Consider the following 24,549-nt stretch of genomic DNA (forward strand, 5'->3'; position numbering starts at 1 on the left):
AAGAGGCAGATACTAAATATTTTCAGTTTTGTGGGCTATACTCTCTCTGTTACAACTACTCAACTCTGCTGTTGTAGCAGGAAAGCAACCACAGACAATACAAGAAAAGTGTGGCTGTGTTCCAGTAAAACTTCACTTAAAAAGTAGCTGGTGGGCAGATTTAGCTTGCAGGTTATAATTTGCCAATCCCTTCATATGTATCACAAGCCCACCGATTTCAACACAAGGAATGCTATTTGAGAACACTCAGTAGTATTTTATCAGTTGGAAGGATTTTGGCTGCAAATATGAAATCATATCTACTATTTCTAAAGACAGAATGGTTTCACTCTTGGTTAATTAAATGTATTATTGTCATAAAAGACCAAAGTACCCTCCTTTTTTCCACTCTGTTATCCTCAGCTGTTGCCATGGTCTCCCCTCATTGTCACAAATGGATGCCAGAATGTTACATGTAGTTACAGTAGCGCACAAGGAAGAATAACATATCTGCCTACTCTCTAGGAAAACCTTTCCCAGAAGTCCCCAGCTCACTTGCTGTCAGATCTCATTTGGGGACAAACCCAAACTTGAACTAAAAAATGGCAAAGTGGAAATTCCAGTGATGTGGAATTCCACATAATTGCCATGGAATACTTAGAAGTCTCTTCCCTGGGCTGGAAAAAGATTCCGGCCCTAACACAAACCTGTGGATACACAATATTTGAGTGAATTGAGTTTGTGTTTAAGAGAAAGAGCAGTAAGTTTTGAGGATTAGTAGAGGAAGATGTATGTGAGATGCCATATTTTCCATATTAATTATCTTATATTTTAAATAGAATTCTGTCTTGAGTGTTACTTGAGGCCTTTTGTTTCCTCTGTTTTCCATTTAGTCAAAGGAGCATTTTATGTATGCCTGTCTTTGGTCAGATTAGAGGGAGGAGTTTGGATCAAGGTTCACTGGTGGCAGGTAATTTCTCTCTAGTATTGAAGAGCCAAGGCATGTAGAGCCATGCCTTCCTGTTGTGAGATCAGCAATACCACCAATGTGCAAAAGACAGTATTTCAATTTATTTAACAGAGCTTACTTGGTAGTCCTTAAGGACCTCCTTACTTAAATAAGCCCCCCAATTATCATATATATTTAGTATATTATGTGGTTTGTATTATAAGAACTGAAAATAATTTGTTGAAACACATGCTCATGGAAATGTTATAATTATTTATTTTAGTGCTAAAGGGAATACAGAAGACCATCTGGTTCTTTCAGGCTCATAAAGGTGCTGCCTTACAATTTCAGATGAAGCAGGTGATTTGCCAAGAGAATCATTTGGGTGGTTGGAAAGTAAAGATATAACTAGAAACTGTTTTTCTCACTTCGTGTGCTGTGTTCCCTGCATTACATCATGGCATTCCTGCAGCAAAGTGCCAGCTTAAAAGACCTTATGCTTGTCAGTAAAAATGGCTCTAATTCAAGTTCTGATTTTTTTTTTTCTTGGAGCTCTTCCTGAATTTTGAGCTCTTTAACTTGTCAGTACAGGGGTTGAACAAATACCTTTAGATGCACTCATATTTACTTTACTGACTTTTGAAGAATGACACTGAAATATCTTATAGGTAAATTTATTCAAGAGACCTTGTTTAGTATCTGCTGGGAAGCAGTTGCCTTTTTTTATGCCAATTGTTTACTTATGTGTATATTAAAAAAATTAATTCATAGTCCTTGCCTCAAGGATCTCAACATTCTACTATTAAAGAGACAAATGAATGAATAATTAAAATAGAATGTGATTCCTAGCACAGTAGAGGGAAGCAAATGTGCTCTGAGAGCAAGTGTGGTCTGAGTGGGTCAACAAATGAAGCCCGAGCTGAGTTTCAAAGGATAACTGAGAGTAAATCAACTTAAAATAGGGAAGAAGTTTTTTGGAGATGGAGTAACATGGGCAAAAGATTAGAGGTGTCAGAAAATATGGAAGGTTTGGAGAATCGCTAGCAGTCACTAAATCTAGAGTTCACAAAGACTGAAAATGTAAGGTGGATGAATGCTGAGTAATAAGTCTATACTGGAGGACAGTAAATATAATTGGAACTTTATCCTTAGGCGAAGGGAGTCATCAGAGGCTTTTCAACACAGACATGATGTAATTTATATTTTGGAAAAACCACTAAGGCTGCAGAATAGAGGAGGGAGTAGAGGAGGCTAAGATTGAGGCCAACATGACAGTCAAGAGGTTGTTTCAATAACCCTAAAGAAGAAATGATGACAGCCTTGATGAGAGCAGTGATGATTTGATGTAGGAGGTAAGAGGAAGGAAAGGAATAAAGAATGACTTCTGCATTTCTGACAAGGGAGATTGATAGTGGTTCTGTTCATTGACATATGACTATAGAAGCATAAAATTACCAATTTGGGGGTAAAGAGGATGAGTTCATGTTGGAGTGTTTGGAAACCTAGTAAATGATGGCATATAGGAGGCTAGAACTCAGGCAGAAATCCTGAGCTAGAGAAACAGATTTGGGAGTTTTCAGCATCATATAAGCCACTGACATGATTAAAGCCCACCTAGACACTATGCATAGAAGAGGGAGAGACTAAGGACAAGATGCCAAGAGAGTGGAGGAAGAGCAGAGGAGAGTGGTGTCCTTTAAGCCAAGAGAATAATAGTATTACTGTCAAATACTGCTTAGAGGTCAAATAAGGAAAGAACTGAGAAAGGGTCACTGAATTTTTGAGGTGATATGTTTATTTTTATGATAAGAAATATAATTTTATGATAAGAAATATCATTAGATACATTGAAATATATATGTATATACATATACATACACATGCATATGTAGTGAAATATATATATATGTATGTATAAATTAAGAATTGCCCTAAATCCTATCACCCAGCAAAACTACCGCTAAAATTTTGATGTGTATCTTTCTACTTTTTCTGTATGCAAATATATTCTCCAAAACCAGATATGTCTATATATAACAAAATGAGTTCCTACTATAAAAATATGAAGCACTGCATGAATTTGCTTATTATTCTTGCCCAGAGACCATGATAATCTTCTCCACGTCTTTCCAATTTTAGTATATAAGCTGGAGAAGCACATGGTGTCCATTGAATTAAGCAACTAGAAGATCATTTGTAACTGTGCAAGGCTAATTTCAGTGGAATGGTGAGGGCAGTAGCCAGATTGTTGTGGGATGGGGAATAGGTGGGTAGTGAGAAAGTAGAAAAAGGATCATAGACCATCCTTTCCAGAAGTCAGTATGCAAGAGGACAGGAAGCATAAAATGGCAAGAGAGGAGTATGATGGAGGTTTTTATTTGTTTGTTTTCTGGTTTGAAAGGGGTTTGATTTAGTTTTTTACTTGGACAAGACTTTCCACTGACTTGAAGGAACCAGAAGAGGGGGATAAATTAAGGATATTAAGAAGAGGTTGTGATTGCAGGGGTGAAGCCTTAGGAGGCAGGAAAAGAGGAGTTGTGGGAAAGAGGAAACAAACCCCATCTTACAATAAGGCATTTGGGAAGGAGGTGAGAGTGGAAAAAGATGTTGAATAGCTTGCAGATGGTTGCCTGAGGTGATTCTGGTCACCTCAGAATGAAATGGCTGATACTCACCTGTATTTAGTTATTTGATGAAGACTTTTGGAATATGCATGAAACAAAGAAGTGCCATATTGGATCAGATCCACAGTGACCTGTTCACTTATGTCCTGAGAGTGGTACCAAGAGATGCATGTTAGAAACGTCTAGTTTTCTCTGACAAATTAAAAGAGCAGGAACGTTCCCAAAATGCTTTACTTTACATGATCCATTTGGGATTTATTATCCATATATTTCTGTGAAGCTACTTGAAGCCATCTATTTTCTTAACTTGCCTGCCCCCTGAGACTTACTACCTGCAAAGTAAAGTATTTAACCTAGGGAAGTTGAACTGCATGTTGGGAAAAACACAGATTTGGGGAACAGATCTTGGTTAAATTCCATTAACCTTGGAAAAATGACTTAACATCTTGTGCTGTAGCTCCCTTATCTGCAAAATTGGGATGTGATCTTACTGACCTTACAGAAATGAGAGGATAGCATTAGGTGGTATATGTGAAGCGCCTAATAACTGCGCAGAGTGAGTGCTCATTGTGTACTGGTGACCTGACACATCTTGTCTCTCCCAGTGATCAAGGGCTCCAATGCAGTCCAGCACACAAGGATTTGATGAGAAGAACATAAAATGATAAATACTGATAATAGACTGTAACCAGTGGCCAGGAGTTTTCAATGAAATCTTTGTTGTGAAATTATGAATTAAATGGGAAGGATTACTACCTTGAAATGTATGGATTTACCAGAACTCCATATGCATTTCCGTAATGCCATTTTACATTTTATTTTTGTATTTACCAAAGCATATCACCTGACGTGGTGTTTTGGCTCATACGCACATAGTTAAATGCCACTGATGACCAGAAGGAAACCTGGTTTATTGTTTTTGTTTTTCACGTATGATTTTCTTTATCAACAAATGTAATAAGGTGATTTATCAGGGGGAATATAGGCTCAGTATCACAGGTGCTCAAATATCAATCCTTGCAAAAAAAACTTCTAAGCAAATATAATTGCTGTAATGTGTTATGGCTTTTCGAGATTAGCAATTCAAAGAAAGGGGCAAGGATAACAATACAGTGATTTCGCTCCCATTTACTACTGTAGCTGCTACTGGATGCACAACAGGGCCTGTTGACCTTAGACCTGGAGAATAAGCCACTTCATCTTGGGGGACTGAAAGAGGCAGGGGTGGGAGGCTTCAGTCATTTCTGTCTGAGCTTCTGTGACTTAATTCCTTATTAACTCACCAGCACATGTACGGTTTTAACCTTGATTTTTAAAATAAAATATAGTAACTCACTAGAGCTTGCTTTAAAAAAATACAAATCCTTAAGTACTACTTAAGTATTTTTAAAGTTTATTTATTTATTTTAAGAGAGAGACAGAGAGAGAAAGAGAGAGAGTGGGGAAGGGGCAGAGAGAGGGGGGGAGAGAGAATCCTGAGCAGGCTCTGCATTGCCAGCGCAGAGCCCAGTGCAGGTCTGGAACTCACAACCATGAGATAGTGAACTGAGCTGAAACCAAGAGCCCAATGCTTAACCAACTGAGCCAGCCAGGCGCCCCACTAAGTATTCTAAAATCACTTAACAATTTAAAATGCCTCTTATCTAAATATCTGCATTTATTTTTTTATATTGTATCTTAATATTATGATTACTCTGTTTTCTTTATTTTCTCCTTGGGTTACTGGAATGCTTTTTCATAATCTGATTCATTTTTGTTTCTAGCACTTTTCTGGCAGCAAATCTAAAGGGGATTCTTTCCCCATTTTTCTGTTGCATAAACTACTCAATATTGCTCCATCGACATATGCAACATTTGGAGGTGCTGTCAGTTACTTCTCTTTCAACTGATCTAAGTGTCCTGTGGATGTGGGAGTATCATGGCCTTACAGATGCTCATTTTTAGCTGAACTCCTCTCTGAGCCCTCCTTTCTTGATGAATGTTTTCTGTTTTTACAGTCTATGAGGCAGAGCAATTCTTGGCTCACCAATGAGCCTTAAGCAAGTCTGAAACACCTTGGTGTTTCCCAAAGCACCTGTCTGGGCCTTGGACATACTACGTGGTTAGTCCACATGCGGTGAATGAGTGAACGGTTGGATGGATAAACGATTGAAAGAAGGAGGGACATGCAGGATTTAACATCTTTCTAGAATTTTGAAGGCATTCTGAGAAATGAAAACCACTTTTTGTTTAGTCTTTCAGATAAGTGACTTCTAAAGTGGTGTTCTCAGTTGAAAACCTCTGCATTAGAGCCTTAGTATTACATTTTAACTATAGTCATCTTTTGTGTGTGTGTGTGTGTGATTGTGAGGCTTGAAGTTGGCAAAGGATCAAGTCCACAAATCATAACATTTTTACTAAATACCCAACATTATGCTAATCATTGTGAAGGGTACAGAGTCCTTGTCCCTGAGTGTATTAAAGAGGACAAAACTTATAAGAAGCAAATAGAGAACAAGACAAGGCAATTTGTGTTCAAATTAAATGCTATGTAGTAACCATTCTACTTAGATGGAACACTGATGGAATTCAGAGAAAGGAAAAGTCACAGGGCCTTGGGGAAAAAAGGTAATTTGGGTTGGTGAAGAGAAGGAAGACTTCCTAAAAGGTATTGTGGTCCAACCTACAGAGCGTGTAAGTCCTTAGCAAACAATTCCTCATGTGGAACTTGGCAGTGAATGAAATATCAAAGCAGACCTCACTAGTCTGTTGAAGGAAGCCCAAGTTTCTCCTAAACAAAAATGACACCCAGTTTTAAAACATAATAACTAAAAACTAGCGACACAGTTAAAATAACCACTGAAACTATGTATTTTTAAATATGTGAATTAAAGAATCTCTAATAGGAAGTAATACTTTCTAAACAATACCAAAATATTGCTTAGGTTGCTAGTAAGTACTGAGCAAAGATTATCTCTAAAACTATGTCTAAAAGATGTTTTTCTCTAGGAAATGGACTCCACTATTGAAAAGATTAAAAAGTATACTTGAAAAAATTATTTGAATCTTATTTTATATGTACGTACTCAATGAAACATTTATGAAGAGTGTAGACCCAACACCCTGTCATATGCTACAGATGATGGAAAGAAGTAAAAAACTTGATTTGAGTTTTCCCTAATGAGTTTATAATCAAGTGGGTTATGTAAAACTGATGGCCATTTCTTAACAACAAACCACATTAGAAAAACGTAAGATCTGGGGCAGCTGGGTGGCTCAGTTCATTGAGCATCCGACTTGGGCTCAGGTCATGATCTCACAGTCAGAGAGTTTGAGCCTCTTGTTGGGCTCTCGAGCCTCTCGTTGGGCTCTCGAGCCTCTCTGATATCTCAGAGCCTGGAGCCTGCTTCAGATTCTGTGTCTCCGTCTCTCTGACCCTCTCCGTTCATGCTCTGTCTCTCTCTGTCTCAAAAATAAATAAACATTAAAAAAATTAAAAAAGAAAAAGAAAAACGTAAGATCTTCTGTTCCTGACTGTAAATGCAGTAGCAGTGTAGGAGTCATTGAGAAGATGAGTGGGAGGAGGTCAATATTTGGATGTTGAATGATAAGAAAGAGGATGTCCCACTCAGGCGGGGACTTTGGGAAGCAGCATGAACCAGGTGTTATAATGTGGCCCAAACCTGATGGAAACAGATTTTTATTTTTTTATTTTTTTTAAATTTTTGTAATGTTTATTTATTTTTGACAGAGAGAGAGAGAGATAGAGCATGAGCAGGGGATGGGCAGAGAGAGAGGAGACACAGAATCTGAAACAGGCTCCAGGCTCTGAGCTGTCAGCACAGAGCCCGACGCGGGGCTCGAACCCACGAACCATGAGATCATGACCTGAGCCGAAGTTGGATGCTCAACCGACTGAGCCACCCAGGCGCCCCGGAAACAGATTTTTATTAAAGAAATAAGATCCAATAGACCACAGTCAGAAAGCGGAGTGCCGAGCCATGCCACAAAGAGGACTTGAAGTTTGTTGGGAAAGAGAATTAAGCAGTCATTTTGTCTTCTAGAAAAGGAGTGTATTAGATGATTAGTTTGGACTGAATTATATTAAAGAGACTGAAGATAAAAAGAGCAGTTCGGTGATTATTTTGCTGTAATCTGAATATGAAATGTTGAGATTATGGTGAAGATTAGAGTTATATAATCGTTGCATATGGAATTCTAATTTACAGGAAGTTAGAAGGACATAGAATAAATTAATTGCCAAAGAAGCTGTGTTCCTATTAAACAATTTGAAGTTACTTGTGGACTATAAAGATACTTCCCCAAAATATGTTATCTAAAATATTAACAGTCTTATTCTCAGTGTTTGGAATCTACTTCCCAAATCTGAACTGCAGCATTGCTGAATGATGATAGGTAGGAAAATGTTGACCTTTGGCCAAGTATATTTTGTTTAGAAAAACTGAATCCTTTGTTGGGACTTTGGAAACCTAACAGAACATACAGAGTGAGCATTGCCTACCTGCATATCACATAGTTTTAGACCCAAATGGAAAACAAGCCATAATTGAGGAGTAGATTGAGTTTCTTTATGCTCCAAAATGAATTTAAATGGTGAGACTGAATGTAGTGAAAAGCCAGGAAATGAATTTGACAGATACTAGTTTTCATTTTGAACTTCAAAGTACTGACTTTCTATTAGCATACTCCAGGAGTAGTGAATTTCTATTAAGTTGGCACATAGTTTTAAATTTTATAAGTATGCTATTGTAAGTATAAAAAACCCATTTCAGTAAGATATGGACATGGTTATTTCTTTTTTAATCAGCAGGCTCTAGGCTATATTATTATTAGTCTAAACTTGTTATCCTGAAAGTCTTGAGGCTGTGGAGCTTCCTTCATATATGCCTTTTTGGTGAAGCTTTGTTTATTTGTGTAGAAGAAATAACAGGCTCTGAGGAGAATATAATAGTATTTTCAAAAAATATTCAGGTAGCCTTTAGTAGGCATTTATGCTTAAACATGAAGTGTTATTACAGCCTTTTGAAATTATTTGAATGATATTTTTGTTCAGAACATTTTTTTTTTGTTAAGTGTTTTGTTAAAAAGTATGGATGTACTTAAAGAAAGGTCTTACAGATATTATAATACTGAAGGCTAGTCTTCAGCTTTGCTTTAAGGGTATCCAAGATAACTGCCTCACTCCCCAGATAACTGCAAAGAGCAAAGAGCTGTTGGAAATTACATATCACTTCAACTTTGAATAAAAATGGTGATGGATCCTATAATTGCAGCTGTGACTTGCATCCTGGGTCATCTCTCAGTTCACTGAGCCAGGGCTTTGAATGGTTATATAGAAGACAGTAATGGTCAGTATGTTGCCTCCTTGTAGTCAAAGAAAGAGGAAATGAGCTTAAATTGAGCACAGTTAATGGAAGAAAAATAAGAAGCAACTCTTTTCCATGGTTAAACCACTAGGCCATGCCCTTTCTACATAGGGCACCACAGGGTACCAATATCCCTCTTCCCTACTTCCATTTGAACCCAGTTCCATTGCAGCAGAGTATATTCTGGAGGGAATCAGTGTGATCTCTACTTTCTAGGGATATTTGAAGGGTTATCGATTATCCTTCTCTGTCTTTATTTCTCAACCTCTACCCCTGCCTATATTTCCATACCCACATATTCTTCTGAACTCCAGGAAAACACACACACACACACACACACACACACACACACACACACACACACACCTCTTACAATAGGGTACCTAGATATTAGAGCTGTCTTTATTAACAATAGGAAATTAGAACTACTATTGTGTTTCAGATAAAATATTTGGAAGACATTTTTAAAGCTTGAAAATAAAATTATTTAGGAACACAGGTTTTTTTGGAAACATTTATTCTCCATTAAGCAAGTATTTCTTGACCTTTGTTTCTGCTTCTGGTTAACTGAGGCGGGTGACTCTCTCCTACTGTTACTTTACATTCTTCACAGTGATCACTATGATGGCAGTGATTGTAACAGAAAAAGGTGCCAGGGGGAAATATTGGAACTTTTGGAGAGATTGGGAATTGGTACCTGTTTGAAAAACCATGTATGATTGATTGATTGATTGATTTTTTTTTTTTTTTTGAGATAGAGAGCTCAAGCCAGGGTAGAGACAAAGGGAGAGAGAGAGAGAGCTTGAGCCAGGTAAAGGCACAGAGGGAGGGAGAGAGAGAGAGAGAGCGAGAGAAAGAGAGAGAGAGAATGAATCTCAAGCAGGATCCACCCTCAGAGTGGAGCCTGATGGGGAGCTCAATCCCCCAACCCTGGGATCATGGCACAAGACAAAATCAAGAGTCAGTCACTCAGCTGACTGAGCCAACCAGGTGCCCCAACCATGTTTGATTTAAATATGACCCTTCTGCTTTCCTGTTGAGAATCATTTCAAGGCATTGGATCCCCTAAAAAGTGTAAATACCTTTTAGAAAGTGTAATGACAACAATTACAGTGATAATTGTAATAATAAAAGAGGTGGTATTATTACTGATCCTAGAGTCTCCACAGAGATGTCCCATATGTTCCCGATCACTGTTCCTCTGTTGGCATGCATGGCTATGGTCTGTGTTTACAACAGTGGTTCTCAAAGTGTGATTCCTGGACCAATAGTATCAGCCTCATCTGGAAATGTTATAACTTGTTAAAAATGCCCTCTGTCAAAATGTAAATTCTCAGTTCCACCCCAGACCTGATGAACGGGAAACTCTCTCGGTAGGTCCCAGCAGTTTGTGTCTGAACGTGCCCTCCAGGTGGTTGTGTGATCTGAGAGCCACCTATTGCTGCCATAAAAAACTTATCACAAACTTAGAAGCTGAAAACAACATAAATTTAATATCTGATAGTCTCTGAGGGCCAGAAGCCCAAGTGGACTTGGCGGGGTCCTCTGCTTAGCATCTCACAAGACTGAAACCAAGATGTTAAAGGGCTGTGTTTCTTACTGGAGGTGCTGGGGAAGAATCCATTTCAAACTTTATTCAGGGTTTTGGCCAAATTCAGTACCTGGTGGTTGTGGTACTGAGGCCTCATTTCTTTGCTGGCTTTCAGCCACAGCACCTTCTTAGCTCCTAGCTCTCAAAACCCACCTGGATTCCTATGTGCTTTGCATATGGCCGCTTCTGGCAACAATAGGTTGAGTCCGTCTGCCATGCTATTCTGCTCCACCTGATATCCTCTCGCCCCACCTCCCTATGCTCTTCTGCCTCAACTGCGTCACCTACGTTCTTTTCTGCTACATTTCTATGACTCCTTTTCTTACCGATTGCCAGCCAGGAGGATGCTATTTTTAAGGGCTCAGCTTTATGTTGTGCCCATTTGGATAAATACAGCATCATCTCCCTATTTTAAGATCCAGTGATTAGTGACCATAATTGTATCAGCAAAGTCCCCCTTTACCATGTAATGTGACCTACGCACGAGTGGAACACAAGGGGTTCAAGGCCATGGGGGTCAAAATTCTGTTTACTTGGTGTGACTCATACAGGGTCTTTTTATTGGCTTTGCCAGGGTGTTATGTTGCTCACTAGCTAGCCCAGCGTCATTGTGTGCATCCCATTCTTGCCCCAAGGTACCAAAGATATCTGGAGGAAACTGAACTCAAGACCTGCTTTGTCTCACCAGAAAGTGCAGCCACACTTCCCATGGGCTCCACATGTGTATCAGGGCACCTGCCATTTGTGCCATTTGTGTCTCCCTTATGTAACATTCATTTTTGTCAGTTCTCTTCTCCTCTCTCTCTGTTTTTCCATTTCTCTCCGTATCTCCATTCTCCTCCCTAGTTCAGAAGTTCCATAGGAATGTTGGCATTAAACTAAGCCTAGGAATTCTTTAGAAATAATAAAACGTTGTTGTAAACACCGACACCAAAGCCAGGCAGTTTAGGTACAAATTTTGTGACCTTGGACAATTTTCTAAACTATTTTATACTTTAGTTCCCCTATCTATAAATGGGAGGTAATAATAATGCCAGATCATTAGTCAGTATTATTATTATTTAAAAAAAAATTAATGTTTACTTATTTTTGAGAGAGACAGAATGTGAGTGGGAGAGGGGTAGAGAGAGAGGTTAGACACAGAATCCAAAGCAGGCTCTAGACTCCGAGCTGTCAGCACAGAGTGGGTGTGGGGCTTGAACTCAAGAACTGCAAGATCATGACCTGAGCGGAAGTCAGACACCTAACCGACTAACCCATCCAGGCGCCCCTAGCCAGTATTATTAATCATGAAAGTAACAATGTGATTCAGTGTTTCTAGTCTAGATTCTTGAAATGCTGAAGAAATTTAGAAAATTATCTCATTTTCATATCTTTTACTTTCTTAACAAAGCTTAGTTTTCAAGCATCTTGCCTTACAGGGTCTCCATGGGTCCCCACCCCAATGGACATCTTGAACTGGATATCCAAACAGACAACATGCAAAGAAGTAAAACCAGCACTTTTTGCCTATGCAATTATTTCACTCATTTTCAGAACAAATTCATGAATTATGTAAGGGTATTACCATCCTTATTTTACAGTGATGAAACTGAAGCTTCGGTTAAGCAATTGATTCAACATAATATGTGTGGAATAGGTGAATAAACTTCCGCATTAGCCATTAACTTCTTTTCAATTTGCCTGTCAACTAAAGCTAGCCTGTCAGCTAATAAAGCCTCACAGAGTTTGCTGGCAATGGAGCTCGGTTTTGAAGAGACAGATTTGTAAAGAGAATCTGAAGCTGGAGCTCTATGGAGGAAGACAGGTTTGGGGGGCCTCCTGGACAACTGGAAAACTTCCTGGACCATTGCTTTGCAAAAGAACAGGAGTAGGAATGGTGAAAACTCAGAAAGGTGAGGCAGAGAGTTCAGAAGACATTTTCTAGGAATGCCTAGAAAGGGAATCTCTGCACTGAATTATGCACTCCATTAACATATTTATCACTCCAATGCCTTCCCTGGAAGGCAACCTCAAGGAATTTTATCAGGACACTGTCCAAAGACACAAAGCACTTGACCCTTGGCTATTTATAAGGGGCCTTGTTTTACTCTGGCTTTTCTTTTTGTCAGGTTTTGCTTTTTCTGGTGTGAGTGACAGATGGTTGCTAGCATCCTGGCCCACATTTCGTCTTTACCCCCATGAAGAGAGTCTGAAATTATCTAAGATACTACCCTGTAGACCATGTTGGCACCTTTCAGGGATATTTGATATTTTGATAACTTTTCAAGAAGAAAATCTTCTCAGAGATTAAATAAATTGCTAAGAGGTTGTTTTTGGGCTTGTGAAACCATGATGTATGGAAGAAGACAACCTTGCTGACTTCTGTTACAGCCCCTGCTTTTTACTTTTCCACATGTGCCATCAGTGTTCTAAGTCTCCTTATCAAAAGCAAGTAAAATAAATATATTTTTTTCCTTTGAATTTAAAGCATTGAAAAAAATGCATTTTCTTTGCTTAGAATCTCTTTTGTGGGCAAAATAGACTACATTAATTGTACAATTGTGTAGTGTTTATTTGAAACAATGTCATTCCATCCTTGGAAAGATGAAAGGCTGGTGTATGTGACCATACACTCCATTTGTTCTCTTGCCTTCTTCTTTAGGTCAGTTTGGTTGTTCCACTCAGAAGAGAGTCCATTTGGATTTCTATTTTTTTTAAGGTTTATTCATTTATTTCTGAGAGAGGCAGAGACAGCGTGAGCAGGGGAGGGGCAGAGAGAGAGGGAAAGAGAGAATCCCAAGCAGGCTCTGTGCTGTCAGCACAGAGCCCGATGCAGGGTTCCAACTCATAAAACCAAGAGATCATTACTTGAGCCAAGTGCAAGAGTTGGACGCTTAACCAACTGAGCCACCCAGGCACCCCTGGGTCTCTGTTTTTAATGGGTGTTTCCATATTCCCCCTAGAGATAAAAAATTGCCAGAAGAAGATACCTAATTTTTGGAAAATAATAACAGTAATAATATTTCCAGAAATGTTTTCTATCCATTAAGTTATTTAATCCTCACAATAAACCTATAAAACACTTGTCCTGATTTTTCATTTGAGGAAACTGAGGCTCAGGAAGGGTAGGTAATTTGGACAACATCACAGAGTTGATAAATTGTAAGGCTTCAGGGGCGCCTGGGTGGCGCAGTCAGTTAAGCGTCCGACTTCAGACAGGTCATGATCTCGCGGTCCGGGAGTTTGAGCCCCGTGTCAGGCTCTGGGCTGATGGCTCAGAGCCTGGAGCCTGTTTCTGATTCTGTGTCTCCCTCTCTCTCTGCCCGCCCCCCCCCCCCCCCCCCGTTCATGCTCTGTCTCTCTCTGTCCCAAAAATAAATAAACGTTGAAAAAAAATTGTAAGGCTTCATTCAAACAAAGGTCTATTAGCCATAATTCTGTTAGCTATTGTTAAATAACAGTTGATGACAAAACATCTCAGTGATACACAATAGCAAGCATTTAATTCTTGATCCCGTGTCTGTGGATTGATTGGTAGCTGGCTGACCAGGCTTGGTTCAGCTGGTCTTGGTTCCAGCTGCAGCTTAGATTCAGGTTTGCTCCACAAGTCTTTCTTACATTGTAGGACCAGTGAACTCTACGTGACTCTCATTGCAGGAGGCAGTAGCACAAGAAGTCAAGTCTAACCACACAAGCATATTTCAAAGGTCTATTCACATCATATTTCCTAACATTCCATTGCCCAAAGCCCAGCCTCAGTGATGTGGGGAGGCATTCTCTTTTCATCGAGGTGAGGGATGGAGGCTGGGTGACTACCGAATAATCACTTGATCTACCTTAAAAGCCTATGTTTTCTTTGCCCTTATGAATTTATAAATATTGAAAGCACAAGTGGGATGACCCTCTCAGTTAAGAGTCAGCCATCTTGTGTATGCTTGTCATGGGGGTTACACACTGTCATTTCTACTTACTGACTGTAATTACCCAATTTCTCTGCTCTAGAGGTTGTGTGACTGTTTGTCTCTTCTGTGCCATCATCTATCCTTACCAGCACTGAAGGGGAAGATCATCAATAGTTGAATATAGGAGACTAAGGTTATGATCATTATCCAAGAATGGAATCATTTTTTGTTTGTTTTTATGCAATTTCAATTAGCTGAGGGCTTTGTTGGGGAAAATGTTTCCAGTACAAGGCCTAGTCCATTAGAAAGCAATCAAGTGTGTGCCCCAAATAGCAAGACATAAACTTCTAAAAGCAACAGATTGCGAGGAATATACTGGCTTAAGTAGTACAACCAAAGGAGCTTCTTACCTTCCTCTTTCTCATGCTCAATAGCTGGCTTGCAGTGAGGATGCTCCTTAGTGGCAATTCAGTGAGAAACTTAGATCTCAATAGATATCTCAACTAGCCTGGGTTATGAGGTAGAGATATTGCAATACCCATCTCTCATGCTTGGTCCTTGGTAATTTGGATATTAAGCCAAATTACAAAAATATCATAGAATAGAGGCAGAATTCCTAGTTTCAGTCGAAACCATATCAAAACCTAGTGGCTGGGAAAACACCATCTAAAGTTTCCATGACTAGATTTTCCTCTTCAACAAATTAACACCATATAACCTTTCCTTGCCTTTTGCTATTGAATCTTACCTGTGTCACAAGAAGTGACTGAAAAGATTAATCTCCACAGGAATAAATTAAGTCAAGTGATTTACCCAGCAACTCTTGTCCTTTCATGTTTAGGTTTATAAGGGCTATGTGACCTTCAGGACTCAAGGCTCTAACTCTGCTTCTTGGCTTACAGTTGGCTTGAGGTCTTTGTTTGGTGTCTCCCATTTCTGCCTGATGCATGCTAGTGTCTCTGATGTGATTATCCTAGCATTTTTGGTTCTCATCTCAGCATTTTTTTGAATGTCATTTCTTTACGGTTTTGAATTGGATTATCTCTAGAAGATTTTATGTGCTTTCCTTTCTCTACCAGTACACACAAGCATGTTCATGCAACAAATGGCAACTCTCTACACAGTCTTACCCAGTACCTTTCACATTGTGTTAAAATGACTTCACTGCTAGTTATCTGACTTTCCTATAGGACTTCCTTGTGCATCAACATAATTTTGCTACACATTATTCCATCAGAGCTTGAAAAACACTTTCAGGGAACTTGCAAAAACTGTGTTATAAATACCGGACCAAGATCATTTAGGTAGATCTGGCCTCAGTGGGGACAATGGTATCACGTGCATGTAGAAAACATCTGGCATCTTCACCCTTCCATGGCACGAGAAGGTGTGCGGCCCCACAGCAGAATTCCGTGCATGTCAGAGCTACCATTTGTCAGTTGGTAGTGTGAATGGGAAATGTGTAAAGTGTTTTAGGTTTTTGGAGGACAGGCAGCTTATCTGTGCCAACTATTGTTGTTGTGAAGGAATACCAATCTAAATCTGCCTATATGGTTGGATCGCTGTACTTGTTTTTTTCTTTTGAACATGGCAATTGGAGAGAGGTAAAATACCAGCACACTGTATCTTTGCCTTTTTCCCCCCCGCCAAAGAAAATTTGTTGGGTGTATTTGCTGTAGCAGTGCAGTAAAGAGGCGTGTGCCTATTGTGATAGGCTTTCTTTGTCGTGTTAATTTTAATAGCAATAATCATCTACATTGATTTATAAGGAGGGAATGGAGTGGGGACATTCATTCAAAAGAAGAGAGTAGCTATGAACAGTGTGATTTGTAGTGGTATTAAAGCAAATGATTCAGATTTAGTTTGTACATTCTAAGGTTGCTTGTCTAGTGGTTAGTTGTTGAAATATATTCAGCAAAGAGCAGTCAATTTCTCACTGAGAAACACACCCCTGATAGAATGTATAATTTATTCTGTTGAGGCCAGGGCCATATTTTGTGCTTGATATGTGGGAGAATGCTACCCGCCCATCAGTGGTTCTTAGGTAGGAGAGGATTGCTTTAGAATGAAATAAATAACCTTATCAGACACTAATTTTATGGGACAAGAATGTAAATGCAGTGAGTAATCAGAGAGTATGTATATAGCAGCAAGCTAATTTTCAAAACCGTCATCACTCAGTTTGCAAAATATCTTTCCTACTTAAGAGGATGAAACTCAGCTGCCACAGGGAGTATAATATCCTCAGTGGCCAGTTATGATGTGAAGAAAACAAAGTAGCTATTTGTTATGAAATAGATCCCTCATCTGGTGATCATGGTAGATTTACTGTGCTTCCTGAAAATCTTTGTTGGTTTCCCAGCCCCAGTTTGGTGTCTTTTCTCAGTTTTTCCATAGCCCTCTGCATTCCTGGGTCACGCTGAGATATAAGTGTTGCCTACCTTGGCTCTCTCTACCTTGAGACCATAAACTACTTGGAGTCAAGGTCCAACTCTTTCCCAGCACATAGCAGATCGATACATGTACTAAATATTGAGTGAGTGAAATATTTTCGTGTTAGTTGAATCCCAGAAGTTTGTCTAATGTACACAGGTGTCATCAGGAGCTCTCAGGTTTTAATCTGATTCCAACACCACCGCCTCACATAGTTCTGCTTTCCCCATCTTTAATTTGATAGGTTTTAACGAGACATATAACCTCCAAGTATGTTCTGAGTTTTGGTGATTTATTTATCTTGAACCCCCAAGGTAACAGATTATTTCAGTAATCATTATTTCTTACCAGTAATGTGTGTTTCTATAGGGAGCATGACTTCGGCAACTTCACCGATCATTTTAAAATGGGACCCCAAAAGTTTGGAAATCCGGACACTAACAGTGGAGAGGCTTTTGGAGCCACTTGTTACACAGGTAAGGCATGGTTTGAAACACTTTTGTTACATGTGTATGTTTCTATTGTGATTATATGGTAACATTTCAAAAACCTTAGAAATCTCTAAGCAAATAAATCATGCCATAATTATGATTACTGAATGTATGTTACTGCCAGAACTATGGACAGTTTTATGGCCCAATAACATTCTGAAGTGCCTTTTAACAAACTCATCGTATGATGTTTGAAATTAGGTTGATGAGATAATTAAAGAGGGGGCCTTGGTGAAGGGGGCTCTCATTTGCAGTAATGAATTCAAAGTCTAAATAAACTATCCCTAGTTCACTTTCAGATGCTAGTGCACAGTTGGGAAGAACTGTTAATATTTAAGAGCAAAGTGTATTACTTTTTCTTTAGTTTACGTTGGAGAATTTATCATGTTGGAAAGTTGAAATGTTCCATTTTTTCTGTTGTCACATTCACCACATTTCCACAAGATGACTGTCAACAGAAAAAAAAAATATCCTCAGGATTTAAGTTTTAAAAGTTAGCTTTTACTACCTTATGAAGCATATTATCTGCTATGTTAAACTCAGAAATTCATGGAATGTGAAAATTCAAGGTTTTTATGGTATATTTTTAGGGAGGTATACCAAGTTAAGCGGAGGCCCTTCATACTGGTTTCCTTTAACTGCTATAACACAGTACCACAAGCTTGGAGTCTTGAAGCATCACAAATTTATTACCTAGGTTCTGGAGGTCAGAAATCCTGAAGTCAAGGTGTTGGTGGAACTGCATTCCTTCTGGAGTTCTGGCAGAAAGTCCGTGTCTTTGTCTCTTCCATCTTCTGAAGTCCACTTGCCTTCTTTGATGCCTTCTTCGTTTTCAAAGCCAGCAATGTAGCATCTTTAAATCTCTCTCTGACTCTGAACTCTGCTCCCTGTCCTCACATCTCCTCATATTTTCCTCTTATAAGGACCCTTGTGATTATACTGGGCCCACTCAAATAGTCCAGAACAATCTCATCTCAAGATTCTTAACCAAATCACAGCCATTTAAGATAACATATTCACAGTTTCCAGGAAGTAGGACACGGACATCTTTGGGAATCGTTATTCAGCTCAGCATATTCTGCCCTGTGCCCACCCCCCTCCCAAAAATTCACATCCTTCCCACATGGAAAACACCATATCCCCAGATTCCCCAAACATCTCAACCTATTATAGAATCTTCTCAAGTCCAAAATCTCATCAAAATTTCATCAGTTTAAAAATTACAAATCTCGTCATCTCAATCATCTAAAGTAGGTTTTGGTAAGGTTCTGGTTAAAATCCGTTCCTGAACAAAATTCCTCTCCATCTGTTACCTGTAAAACTAGAAAACAAAATATATGCTCCCGAAATGCATTGGTGGCACAGACATAAGAAAATAGTTACAGATGTTCCCATTTGAAAAGGGAGAAAGTGGAAGGGGGAAAAATGGTTATCAATCTCAAGCAATTTAGAGATCCAGCTGAGCAAATTCCCTCAGTTTTGAAAGCTTGGGAATAATCCTCTGTGGCCTGAGGCTTTGCCTTATGCGCCTGGCTCTACACCCTAAGAACTGCTATTCCTTTTTCATGAAGGGTAGCGCATATTTTCAGCTGAATATTTTATCAGCACATTTCCTGTCTATAGCGTTTGGGAGTCCAGCAGCCCTTTTGAATTGTATCCTTTTTGTCACTCTCAGTCCAAACTGGCAGTGTAGAAACACTGGGTATAACATTCTTCAGAAACGTGTAGTTCTCCCTGTATGTCTCTGGGGTTCACTCTGTTAGAAAACAGGCTACTTCACAGAAAATTCCCAGATAATCCCATCTCATTTTTGGCCTCTGCTGAAATGGCTGGAGATCCAGCAGTCACATGCCTAAACTCTTCAAAGAGCACTCTGTATGACTGAGTACTCTGAGCTTTCAGTCCTTCCAAGGCACAAGCCAAAGGTTATCCAGACATACAACTGGCTTTCTCTCCAGATCATGCTTTCCTGAGAGTGAGTTTTCTAATTCCGGTGCCTTTTGCCATCTACATATGCTGAGAATTTTCCAAATCCTCAAGTTCTGGTTTCTTTTAGCTTAACTGTTATTTTCTCAATTTCTTTCTTTCTTCTCACATTTTACTATAAGCAGGGAGAAGAAACCAGGTCACTCCCTGGAAAACTCCTCAGCTAAATATCCGTCTTCATCATGTAAAATTTGGATTTCCGCATAAGTGTAGGACACAGTTCATCCAAGCTTTCTGTCACTCTTTCTTCCATTTCCTAGTACCATGTTCTTTATTTTTTTTGTGAGCTCTCACTAGTGTCTCCTTTAGCACCTGCCTTTCTACAGTCTTTTTATGATGATTTTGATACCCTCTCAGATAATAGAGGCTTTCTCCACTATGTACCTCAATTCCTTCTGAGTCCTTGCGAGGAAGGCCTTGGTAGCCCTGTTTTTACTGAGTCTGTTCAAGGAAAACTTAAATTTTTCTATTAAAATTCTTTAAATTTTTCTAGCCTCTGCCTATTATCCATTCGAAAGCCACTTCCACATTTCTTAGGTATTTGTTATAGCAGCACCCTACTCCCCAGACCAAAATCAGTATGTTTCCAATTGCCTTTCTAACAAATTACCACAACCTTAGGAGTTTAAAACAACACACATTTATTACTCTCTAGTTCTAGAGGCCAGAACTCCTAAAGCCAAGGTATTGTTAGGGCTGTGTTCCTTAAGGAGGACATCCCTTCCCTTTGTCAGCATCCTGTGTGCACCTGCATTCCCTGGTTGTGGTGCTTTTCTCCTTCCTTAAAGCCAGCAGCATAGTACTTTCTCCAAATATCTCTCTCTCTCTCTCTCTCTCTCTCTGACTTCAGTGTTTACCATCTCCCCTCCTCCTCAGACTGTAACTCTCCTGTTTCTCCTTAATGAGGACCCTTGTGATGACATCAGGGCCACCCAGATATTCTAAGATATTCTCTCCATCTTGAGATCTTTAAGCTAATCACATCCGCAAAGTCCCTTTTGTTATTTAAGATAACAGAGTCACAAGTTCTGTCGTTTAGGTAGAGGACATCTTTGTATGTAATTGTTGAAACATTTTGTTAGATTTATGCACACTTTTCACTTGGTCATGATTCTTGTTAGTTCTATCAAAATTTCTTCGAGAAACACTTAAAGCTCATAGGATCTTAGATTTGGGAATATGTTGGCCACTCAGATTATGGCCTGTAGACGAAGGCCTATGCATGAGTTGTTATTGGTCTGCATTAAGTATAGAAATAGAAAGTGTTTTAGACTTTTTATAACCATTTTACAGAATAATTTTATATGTGTTAATCTAATAATTCAATTTAGACTTGTATTTTTTATCCTTTTAAATTTTTGAATCATTCATTTTGTTGTATTTTACAATGCTTTGCTTTATGAGGTATTGGAATAACAAACATACAGCTTTTCATCATAGATAACCTGAGAAAGACTGGCTAAGGAGGTATTTTGGAATCAGAACAATCTGCTTTTTAAGCCTACTCAAAAGCAGACTGCCTTACGGCACCTGGGTGGCTCAGTCAGTTAGGTTAAGTGTCTGAGTCTTGGTTTTGGCTTAGGTCATGATCTCACAGTTCCTGAGTTCAAGCTTTGCATCAGCTCTGTGCTGTCAGCTTGGGACTCTCCCTCTCCCCTTCTCTGCTCCCCTCCCTCACTAGCTCTCTCTGTCTCTCTCTCAAAATAAATAAATAAACGTACAAAAAAAAAAAAAAAAAAAAGCAGATTGCCTTTTCCTAGCCTCAGAATTTTACCTTCAGGTTATATATCAGTATATTTAATCCTTATCATACAGATTAAATGAAACACAATAATTAAAACATAATGACTGTTACAAAGTAAATGTTGATTCAATGTAGTTTCCATTTGTCTGTTTTTTTTTTTTTTTTTTTGATGACTATATATTCAGGCTTCTATTAGCTGTAAACCAATACTGTATAAGTCAAGGAAAAACATAGGAATGAAGCTCGCATGAGGAAACAAAATATTACACGTAAACTGTCTTTTACGTCTTACTATGTTCTGGTATTTATATTTTGCTATTGTACTTGTCTTATCTAAAGAATAGTGTATCTAGGATTACAATTAAAGATTATTCTTTTCCTTATCTTTCAGTCCAGTTACCTAAATCCTTTCAGATAAAGGCAATGCATTAAAAATATTTATTATTACATTATATATTATATAACATTATATATTATGTTAATGTATATTGTTATATTATTTATGAATATGATGGTTATTAATATTTATACTTATTAAATTTTAATTCATATGTGTTAATTTAATACAGGAGGATGCTTAAAACTCTGTTGAAATTCACATAGTGATTTAACATTGTAACAAGTCTTAACATCCCTTTAATGTCTTCTGATATCTAAATGGATTATCTTTCTTTTCAGTGTTCCTACTCTGATTTAAAAGAGAGAGAGATTCTTTTCAAAATGTAACTTTTCAGGCAAACTTCTCTATATAACATTATGGCTTTGCTATCAGGACTAAGCATTCCCTCCCCTAGAATAAAGCCTTTAATGATAGGACTGACATGATTGTTGACCTTTGAAGGAAGTATGAATAAGAAAGAGAGATAAGAAAATACTAGGAATAAACTTCTTGCTTAACATATATTTATTTTTAAAGATGGAACTGAGAAAGAAAATCAAAGCCCTATTTGTCTCTCTCTCTCTCTCTCCTCACACACACACACACACACACACACACACACACACACACACACAACTTTATGGACTGAATAAAGTTCATAGCGGTATTCAATAACAGTATGACTGTAACTATCCTACAGTTTTTCTGTGAGGGATAGATAAGTAATGAAATAAATATCAGAAATTACATGGTTCTCAGTAAAATTCATTCACTGTCATAAAAGAAAAATGACATTAGGAATTTACTATTTATTATTTAAAATAGCCAACAAAACTATCTCATTCCAACCATAATATAAATGAGGCTGAAGCATAAGAGACTCTTAAAAACTGAGAACAAACTGAGGGTTGATGGGGGGTGGGAGGGAGGGGAGGATGGGTGATGGGTATTGAGGAGGGCACCTTTTGGGATTACCACTGGGTGTTGTATGGAAACCAATTTGACAATAAACTTCATATATTGAAAAAATAAATTAAAAAGAGTAAAAATAAATAAAAATAAATGAGGCTGCATTTTATCTTAATGTTGAAATGGCAAGTTTCCTTTTGGAGAAGTTTTACATTATGGAAATCATGAAATTTCAAATAAAAAAGGATTCACCTTAGAAAGTTTAGTACTTGAACAAGATGCCCAAACTTTTTATAAATTCAGAAAAAGTAAAGATTTTTAATAGGCCACATTCTGTGATACTAAGTTTTATTAGGAAACTTAAGCACTTTATTAGGCAATTTTATTAGAAAACTAAAAAATATATTAGAAATTAAGAAGCACTCTTAGATAACTCTTAGAACAAAAGGGAAATGCAAACTGTGTAAGAGTTAATGAAAAAGGTGATGTCTTCCTAACAAAATATACACACCCAATAAAAGCTGTGCTTACTACAAAATTTTAGCTTTCAATGCCTTTTTTATTAAAGAAAAAAATAAAAATAAGCTAATTGTTCATCTTAAGAAATTAGAAAAAGAACATCAAAAGAAACTAGGAGAACAGAATAACAAAGAAAACCAGAATCACTAAAATAGAATACAAACATTAATGGGGTTAAATAAATTCAAAATTTGATCCTTCTTTGAAATGGACAATAAAAATTCTTCAAGGCACAAATTATGGAAAATATATAAAGAAAGAACATATAGGATTATGAATGAGAAAGCATAAATAATTCCAAGAACAAGAGATTTTAAAAGTATAGTAGACTATTATATGCAACTCTGATGAAACATGCAAACATAGAGGATGGGAATAAATTCCTAGAAAAACTTAAATTACCAAAATACATCCAAAAGAAGGTGAAACTAGAATAAGCCATATACATATTGGAAAGCTATTTAAAGATCTGTTATCAAAAAGCACCAGAACTGGGTTACATGGGTGGCTCATTCAATTAAACGTCCAACTCTTGATTTTTTGCTCAGGTCATGATCTCATGGTTGTGAGAGATATCCCCATATTGGGTTCTGCACTGAGTGCAGTGCTTAAGATTTCCTCTCTCCCTCTCCCTCTTCCCCTCCTTTCTCTCATGAGTGTGCACATGCTCACTCTTTCCCCTCCCTCAAAAAAGGCACTAGAACAGAGGGATGCAAAGGTAAATATTATTAGACATTTAGAAAACTGATAGTCATAATGTTATTTAAACTAATATTTCAGCCATAGAAAAAGATAACTCCTTAATCACTTTTTGAAGAATCATAATTTTATTTTAAATAATTCAAAATACTTTAAAATAACTCTTTTTAACAAAAGGACAATGAGGGGCGCCTGGGTGGCTCAGTCGGTTAAGTGGCCGACTTCGGCTCAGGCCATGATCTCGCGGTCTGTGAGTTCGAGCCCCGCGTCGGGCTCTGTGCTGATAGCTCAGGGTCTGGAGCCTGTTTCAGATTCTGTGTCTCACTCTCTCTCTCTGACCCTCCCCCATCCATGCTCTGTCTCTCTCTGTCTCAAAAATAAATAAACGTTAAAAAAAAAATAAAAAAAAAACAAAGGAACAATGATGGTTCTGTATCATTTCTGAGGTTAAATGCAAAAAAAAAAAAAAACCCACAAAAAACAAAAAACAAAAGCAAAAAAACAAAACAACCCCCCCAACAACAACCAAAAAAAACCCAAAAAACAACAACAACCAAAAAAGTACATACCATCCAGTAGTATATTCAAATGTCAGCATATATATAACAAAATAGGAAATTAAAAAGAAATAATGATAGCCTAATATGAGGAACTAAATAAATATATTTTAGTAGCTCACTAAATTATACCATTAGATGCTAAAAAGACATTTGATAGAATTTTGCACACTTTTCCAATAAAAATTCTAAATAGGAATAGGACCAAACTTTCAAAATAAAGGAATGTACCATGTAAACATAGGGATAGGGCAGATAACAGCCTCTCTTTATGATATCATTGTATTTAAAATTAATATGAGAATGGGGTTAGGTGTCTAGGTAGAAGATAAATATAAAAAAATAGAGTTTCCATCAGTTCAAAACAACCACAAATCAAAACAGGAAAATATTCTCTTTTTACTTGAAAAACTTAAAAAGATGATTATTTTTCCTGTAT

The 24,549-nt window shown here is 37.9% G+C and overlaps 1 protein-coding gene and 1 non-coding gene across 6 annotated transcripts in view; one reads left to right on the plus strand and one right to left on the minus strand.

Moving 5' to 3' along the window:
- The window catches only part of CTNNA2 (catenin alpha 2), a 1,108,364-nt gene that overhangs the window by 124,337 nt on the left and 959,478 nt on the right, over positions 1–24,549 (plus strand). For all 5 annotated transcript variants that reach the window (XM_045446647.1, XM_045446648.1, XM_045446649.1 and 2 more), the window contains exon 2: positions 17,196–17,302. In XM_045446647.1, coding sequence (XP_045302603.1) covers positions 17,201–17,302 — 102 coding nt within the window. In that variant the 5' untranslated portion in view covers positions 17,196–17,200. The remainder of the gene's footprint in view (positions 1–17,195; positions 17,303–24,549) is intronic.
- On the minus strand, positions 2,985–3,087 carry LOC123581743. Its single transcript, XR_006703981.1, has one exon. It is a non-coding gene; the product is annotated as a U6 spliceosomal RNA (small nuclear RNA).

The sequence above is a fragment of the Leopardus geoffroyi genome, chromosome A3 (assembly GCF_018350155.1).
Source record: "Leopardus geoffroyi isolate Oge1 chromosome A3, O.geoffroyi_Oge1_pat1.0, whole genome shotgun sequence".
NCBI classification, from domain to species: Eukaryota; Metazoa; Chordata; class Mammalia; order Carnivora; family Felidae; genus Leopardus; species Leopardus geoffroyi.